General features: G+C 37.7%; 1 protein-coding gene and 1 non-coding gene across 2 annotated transcripts; both read right to left on the bottom strand.

Annotated features, from left to right (window-relative positions):
- Positions 1-2756: 2756 nt before the first annotated feature.
- Positions 2757-4744, bottom strand: LOC147948260 (uncharacterized). The gene is made up of 4 exons (XM_087465984.1): positions 4455-4744; positions 3528-3939; positions 3301-3434; positions 2757-3204 (listed from the first exon to the last, which is right to left on the bottom strand). Exons 1-4 carry the CDS (start codon positions 4742-4744, stop codon positions 2757-2759), a joined length of 1284 nt encoding a protein of 427 aa, XP_087322110.1.
- Positions 4745-6525: 1781 nt separating this feature from the next.
- Positions 6526-6632, bottom strand: LOC147948259 (small nucleolar RNA R71). The gene has a single exon (XR_015586257.1). It is a non-coding gene; the product is annotated as a small nucleolar RNA R71 (small nucleolar RNA).
- Positions 6633-7739: the final 1107 nt, after the last annotated feature.

Raw genomic sequence — 7739 nt, 5'->3', positions numbered from 1 at the left:
CCTTGACTTTAAGGAAAAACATGAATCTTGGTCACTCTTTCTTACAAAACTTTTGAGAAGCTGAAATGTTGTGTTCATTTTCTTCTTTTTTTTTCCAGTAGCTACAGTGGTTTTCAGCTGGGGGAATGGTGCAAACTTCCAACTTCGAACTAACAAACAACATCTTCAGAAGCTAACCGGCAGAGTTTGATTCACTGCATGGCTGTTTCATTAAGTTGGTCTCTGCTGCAAAGTTCCATAATGTTGGCATTAGTTCTCATAAAGAAGTATACACGTGGGGATTTGGAAGGGGTGGCCGCCTTGGACATCCTGAATTTGATATTCACATGTATGTATTGTTTTTAATACTCTAACTAAATATTCACCCGCAGTACACCGCAGGCCTATATTTTTTTGTTGGGAAAGGCAATATAAAATTTATTTATTATATTAACGTATATATGTAAATAATATCTTTTGTATTTTTTAAATTTACTATAATTTTACATCAATATATTATGTACTGTATAACTTCCATTATCAACATGTAGTGGTATATTATATAGTTAGGATATCCTTATTGTTCATTAAATTTAATTTAGTCAACAAATTATACTTTTTGTGATTTTTATTTTTCATTTACAATGTAGAGATAATAGTCTTACATAATATATTCTATTTTTATAATTATATGTATACGATAATTTGATTTTGTAATTTTTGTTGCTATATCTCTATATCATTTAACACTTTTGTATTTATAGTTGTGCAAGTCGATTAAAATGGTTAGAGTATTTTTTTGTAAAAAAAAATTAAAATCAAGAAGTTTAATCTGATATCTAGGCTGTTATTATTGTCTACGGTTAATCAATTGTGTTTAATATTTAGTATAACTTTTTAGAAAATAGATTAATTAAATATAAAATATTTAATGCTAATAGATGTTGGTCCGATACTTTTGGAAATTTGAATAGGAGAAAATCTTCTTCAATTAGATTCTGAATTTGATATTATTTAAAGTAAAAACAATAGTAAAAATTTAATGCCAATGGCATGATTGTAAATAGATTTGAACTTGAAGATTTATTTCATAAATGTCTCCAAAAATGTATATATAGATATAGTGACTTGAGAAGCTTATTTGCTTTCAACACGTGTGCTATTTGTGTCAATGTGTCATCCTGCAGTTTCACGTTGAAGTTCTGTTTCGTTCTAGGTTTAGGGTCGCCGCTTTCCTTGCTGCTCAAGAATTTGATCAAAATAGGGGTTTGCCTCCGTTCCCATTACGTTTATCTCATAAGGGTTCATAATTGCTTCATGCCCTTTATTTTATTTTTCGTATAAACAGTGTTAGCAGAGTTTATGAATCTTAGAGAAAACTTGGGTGAGAAAATAAAAACAACCTCTTGATTTCACTGCATGGCTGTTTCATTAAGTTGGTCTCTGCTGCAAAGTTCCATAATGTTGGCATTAGTTCTCATAAAGAAGTACACACGTGGGGATTTGGAAGGGGTGGCCGCCTTGGACATCCTGAATTTGATATTCACATGTATGTATTGTTGTTAATACTCTAATATGGTGACTTGATGAGCTTATTTGCTTTCAACACGTGTGCAATTTGTGTCATCCTGCAGAATCACGTTGAAGTTGAGGTAGTCGATAAGGTGAAACCAAAGAGACCTCCACAACCACCGCCAAAGCCACAACCACCACCATCATCTCAAAGACCAGTGCAACCTCCTACTGAGGATGTTCCTGCAACTTCCGCTTGACATAGCATTTTTCTCATCAAAGGCTAACACTTGAAACTCGTCAATTTTGGTATCTAACATATGAGGGAGTATTAATGTACGGAGTAGTAACTAAAAGTATTCTTGATAGTTTTTTTAAGCAAAGATTGGAGAGTATCTTAGCGGGACTCGTCCCATGCATGTATGGACCTTCATGGAGTTGAACATAAAAAACAACTCAAGTGTTTGTTTATAAATCCTAACCGGAACTCAAACACCACCACATTACAAGTCAAAACTAAATTAAACCCTAAACAAATAGAGAAAATAATGTATTTACGTATTGTCGTATTGATGTTTTTGAAGTTAATATAAATGGTTATGAGAGGAAATCTTCATATATTTGAACCTAAGGTTATAGTAATTCTTGATTCTGATATTGGTTATAGCGTTCTCTTAACATGTTTCAATCTGATTTTCTGGTTTGATGAATTCATAATATAGACTTGATTTAATAAAATAAGAATTGTTGTTTCTTTTACCATATTTTTTTTAACAAGTAATGTGGACGAATAAAAATTTATATTGCAAAATCTTCAACAGCAAAAACAAATATGAAAACTAAAAACAAAATCACTAATGTGGACTAATAAAAATTACCATAAAAAAAAAGAACAACAACAGTAGTAATAACTTAAACTTACCAATGGTAAGTTTGATGACATAAACAAATAAAGAACAATAGGATAACTCTCCGACTAACACGTTAAGAGCATTTACGACGGGAGTACTCTTTCCGTTACTCAGAAAAAAAATATATTTATTTTGTTGTGTAACCAATAGAAAGCTGACAAGTGTATAATCAAACTGAGCAACGTTGTTTCTAATTCTTGAGAACGATTCTCTCTCTTTCTCTCTCCCTTTTATATTATTTAATTAATTTTTAATAAAAAAAGATGACCTAATGATTGAAAATACAGCAATCTCACAATATATTAAAAACACAATATATAATTATTTTTTTTTACATCAAAGTACAAGATCAGCTCAAACGAGCCAATTGGTAGGAAAACTGTTCACATAGGTAATCTGATGCGACTCCACTCTAGCACGACACGCCAGCTTGTCCGCACTACCATTATGTGATAGGAGAATCAAGACTACGTAGAATGATAGGAATTCTTCCTTATCTTCTTCAATCACGTCCAAATATATCTTAAAAGCAGGCCACATGGAAGGCGAAGACACCATCTTCACCAAATCAGAACAGTCCATGAGAAAAATAACTTCCTCATTATCCACGCTAATCATACACCGCATTGCCCAAATGAGAGCTTCCACTTCTGCATGGAGGGGTGACAAGCTACGGAGAGAATTGGATGCACCCATAGTGGGAGATTCCCCTTCAGGAGAAATGCAATACCATCCTCTACCTATAAACTGGTCAGTCGCCTTCCAAGATCCATCCACAAAACAGCGGTGATTGGTTCCATACCTAGTAATTGCGTCAATAGTATTAACCGTAAAGCTAGAAGTTGGCCGAAAGCTGCCCTGAGGCGAGGGTCCCAAAGAATCCTCCTATGCCAAGAACCAAAGCTTTGCTTCCTCCTCTGCTATCTGTATGATTGCTGATGGATTATAATCCAAATTGCTAGAAAATTTCTCATTTCTGGCCTTCCAAATATACCAAAGAATCCACGGAAAAACATCCACTGAAGGAATCTGCTGAAATCTCCAAAATAAAGAATCCATGTTTTCATAGATAGAGTCTGAAGGAAAACAGCCTGAGGATCTCGGAAATAGGGAAAAACCCCAAACCTGCCTAGCCGGATGACATAAGAAAAGAGCATGATTGATTGTCTCTTCCGTCCCTCTGCAAAGTGCACACTCCAGGTCACAGCCCATCCAACGTCGCCGCAGATTAGCTGTTGTCGCTACACAACCCGTAATTACTTGCCACAAAAAATGTCGAATTTTTGGTGGACACCGAAGTTGCCAAACAAAAGCCTGTAAAGGAGTAATGTTGGGACCTGAAACAGGAGAAGCGGTTTTCGGTTTCTGGGGCAAGGCTTGATACCCAGATTTGACAGTATACAAGCCAGTTTTTGTCAAATGCCAATCCAATCTATCCGGTGTGGGTAGATTGCCAAGGGGAAAAACAGAAATAAGGGCAACATCTTCCGGCTCGAAAGAAGCCGAAAGCAAAGCCAAATTCCAGGAGTGCGAGCTCCTGTAAATGAAATTTTCAACTCTAAGCGTAGGATCAGCTGGCGATCCCGAACGCAATGCTGGTCTCGAGGATTGCCAGATCCTACGCGTTTAATAAGTCCTTTGTTCACTAGAGAGCGAGCAGATACCATACTCCGCCATCCATAAGACAGGGAATTAGATTTAATCGGATCCAACGGATCAGAGTGCCTAAAATATCGACCTTTAAAAACCTTCGCAAATAACGACTCTGGAACTGAAATTAACCGCCAAAGTTGTTTAGCCAACAATGCGGTGTTAAAATCATCCAAACACCAAAAAATCAAACCTCCATCCAATTTATCATCACATAACCTATCCCAAGCGATCCATTGTAACCCTCATGTTTCTCTAGAAGAGCTCCACCAAAAGTTAGAAATCGCACTAGTAAGTTTCCATGTAACTGTTTTCGGAAGTCGAAAACAAAACATAACAAAGGTAGGAACAGCGGTAGCTACTGACTTGATCATTACCTCCCCCCCCCCCCTAGACAACAACCTCGCAGGCCATCCACCTATCCGTTTTTGTAGTCGATCCTGAACAAATGAGAAATTTTTTTGTTTTTGACCACCAAGGCTTTCAGGAATGCCTAAATAGGAACTCATACCACCCAAGGTGGTGATACCCAATACGCCTTTTAATTCCTCGCGCAATACCGCATCCACTGTATGCCCAAATTGAACCGAAGACTTCTGAAAGTTAATCCGCTGTCCAGAAACCCGTTCATACTGCCTTAGAATCCCTAACACAACCTCACATTGCTCCTTCGTAGCCCGACAGAAGAACATACTATCATCTGCAACAATAAGTGCGATATCGCGGGGCAAGCAGTCGACATCTTAATACCCGTAATGAGCTTTGACCGTTCCGCCTTTCTTAGATTTGCAATAAGAACCTCGGTGCAAAAATATTAAATAGGTATGGCAATAGGGGGTCTCCCTGGCGAAGCCCTCTAGAAGGAATTATGGAGCCATGTGGTTGGCCATTTAATAATACTCTATACCGAACAGATGTCACACACCACATGATCCAAGAAATCCATTTTTCACAAAAACCAAATTTCCGCAACAAATTTTCAACGAAAGACCATTCTATCTGATCATAGGCCTTGCTCATTAATATAGCATGGTTTTTGTGGTTTTTAACCATGGTATAAGTGTGCTTTTTGAGTCTTTTGATTTGTTTTCTAGGTTGTTTTTTAGTCTTTATAGGTTCTAGTACTCATTGGCACGGATGGAACACTAGGGAGCTAAAAGAGGGTGATTTGGATCATAATTAAAGCATGAAGGCTGATCAACAAAGATGGGAGACTAGTTCAAGAGTAATGCATCGACCGATGCAACCAAGGCATCGATCGATGCAGGTGCCACAAAGCCAATCGGAAATTTTCTCACAAAGCTTTAGAAGATTTACAAAGTTTGCCCAAGTTTTCCCTTATTTGCAATTAAGGCCCAAGACGTGTTTTAGAGTATTTATAGGATTTTATGGTCATTGTTTAGACCTAAGTTATTTTTCTAGGAATTTTGATTCCAGCCACCTTTTGATTGAGAGCTTTTGGGAGAGACAGATCTGATTTCATCTGTAGAGAGAAGATTTTTGAACTCCCTTCTTACTTCTTAATATCAATTGCTTATTATTCAGAAAAGATGTCTTGTTCTTCATTAAACATGTCTGAGTAGTTTGCTTGTTAGGTGTAGGGTTTTTTCATAGGGTTTTTATGGTTTATTAGATCTATTATTTTTAGGATTCGTTATCTTCTGTGATCTTCATCTTAGGTTGTTCTATCATATTGATTCTTGATTGATCACCTAGAATTGATACAGAGGAAAATAAATTGATATGAGAATATAATTGATTTTCCTGATTAGACCTTTTGATGAACAAAATTATTTCTTGCAAAGAGATTTGATTTAATAATTTTGTGAACAATCTAAACTTGTTTTTAAAGCTGACTTTTAACCTTGAATTTTGCAAAGATATTTGGATTTTCTGGTTTTAAATTTAGATAATATTTGCAGTGATAACTGATTTATTTTACAAGAGTGTTTATAGTTCTAGATCTGATTTTGAATTGCTTGAATCCTAATTATTTGATTGATTTAGTATTCCATAAATTCCTGAGAATTTCCGTAGGCCTAGCTCTTTGGATGGTAATGACCAACAGATTCTTCAGGGCAGACAGGACAACAATGGAGAGCTTGTCAAGATTCTTGCGGACTTCAACAGGCTAGACTTGTTCTATGAGAACCGATCCGCAATTGTCCCTCCTCCATTTCCAAGGAATGATTTTGAGCTGAAGCCTGCCTACTTTGTTCTTGTTGGACAAAGACCATTCCAGAACCTGCCACATGAGAAACCTCTAGACCATATTGAGCATTTTGAGGATATAGTCACAAGTATCAAAGTTAATGGAGTCACAGAAGACTATCTCTACTGCAAGGTTTTCCCCTACTCTCTTGCTGGAGAAGCTTCTCATTGGCTAAGGCAACTCAAACCAGGATCTCTGAAGACCTGGAATGACATCAAGGTGGCATTCTTGAACTATTTCTATGATGATGTGATGTCTGATGAGCTGAGGATTAAGCTCTCCACCTTTAGACAAGGACCTATTGAATCTTACAAAGCTGCTTGGGTAAGGTTCAAAGCATACCAGAGAGACTGTCCGCGTCATGGTTTCTCATAGGTGCAGTTGATCAGTATCTTCTTTAGTGTTATTGATTGGAGGTATCAGATGGCTTTGGATGCTGCTAGTGATGGGAACTTCAAGACAAGGTACCCAGATGACGCTGAAAAGCTGATAGAAAGGTTAGCATCAAGCAACAGTACCAAGAATGCAGACTTAGAGAGGAAAAGAGCACATGAAGGGTATGATTCAAATCAATTTGCTACAGTGAATGCCAAGTTGGATACAGTGCATAAGCTTCTTGTTGAAAAGAAGTCAGTCAATTTTGCTGAAGATGTTGAGATTTTTGAGCCAGAGCCGCAGAATGTGGAAGAAGATGTAAACTTTGTATATGGTAATCAAGGCCAAAAGTTTGGAAATCAGCAAGGGAACAGGTCTTTCAGTGGGAATAACCAGCACAATAACTATCAGTCTAGTTCTACAGGCTACATTCCTAAGCAAGATTACCAAAAGCAGCAGCAGAGCAGTGGTTACACCATGACCTATGGCAACTCCTCTTACCAATCTCCTCCTCCTAAGACAACTGAGAGTAGGATGGAAGCAATGCTTGAGCAGATTCTTCAGGGACAAGAGCAGTTGACAGTGACATTCAATGGTAAGATTGACAATGTCTATACTGAGCTTACTGGCAAGTTTGATTCATTGAATGTTCAAGTTAAGAAGCTGGAGAGCTAAGTTGCACAAACTGCTGGAGCTGTGAAGAGACAAGAAGGATACTTACCGGCAAGAACTGAATCCAACCCTAAGCACTCATGCAATGTTGTGACCTTAAGGAGTGGTAAGAAGTTACAGTCTGAAGCTGGGAAGAAGCAGAAAACCAAAGAGTTGCAGGAATTGATCGATAAGGATGATGAGTTTGACGATCTGGAACCAGCATCGACCGATGCAGCTGCAAAGCATCGAACAACGCAACCCTCAGTGTTCATAGAAGAATTGACTTTGCGAGACAGCATCGACCGATACAACTCAAGCATCGACCGATGCAACGTCCAGGCCGAGAAGGAGGTTACGAAAGCTCTGATTCCAGTTGCTGAGAGAGTGTGCAAGCCTAGGATTCCTTTTCCCAAGAACCCAAGGAAGTCTAAGCAGGAGATTGATGA

This window comes from Camelina sativa, chromosome 2, assembly GCF_030686135.1.
Source record: "Camelina sativa cultivar CO46 ecotype springtype chromosome 2, ASM3068613v1".
In the NCBI taxonomy this organism is placed as follows: domain Eukaryota; kingdom Viridiplantae; phylum Streptophyta; class Magnoliopsida; order Brassicales; family Brassicaceae; genus Camelina; species Camelina sativa.
This window is presented reverse-complemented; position numbering and strand designations above follow the sequence as displayed.

What these genes read in the sequence shown, in the direction of transcription:
- LOC147948260 (XM_087465984.1), bottom strand. Translation starts at nt 4,744, where the DNA reads ATGTTCTTCTGTCGGGCTACGAAGGAGCAATGTGAGGTTGTGTTAGGG. An exon ending in ATAGGTGGATGGCCTGCGAG is followed by an intron (nt 3,940 to 4,454) that starts GTTGTTGTCTAG and finishes TTTCATTTACAG; the next exon opens with GAGCTCGCACTCCTGGAATT. An exon ending in TATGTCATCCGGCTAGGCAG is followed by an intron (nt 3,435 to 3,527) that starts GTTTGGGGTTTT and finishes TGGAGATTTCAG; the next exon opens with CAGATTCCTTCAGTGGATGT.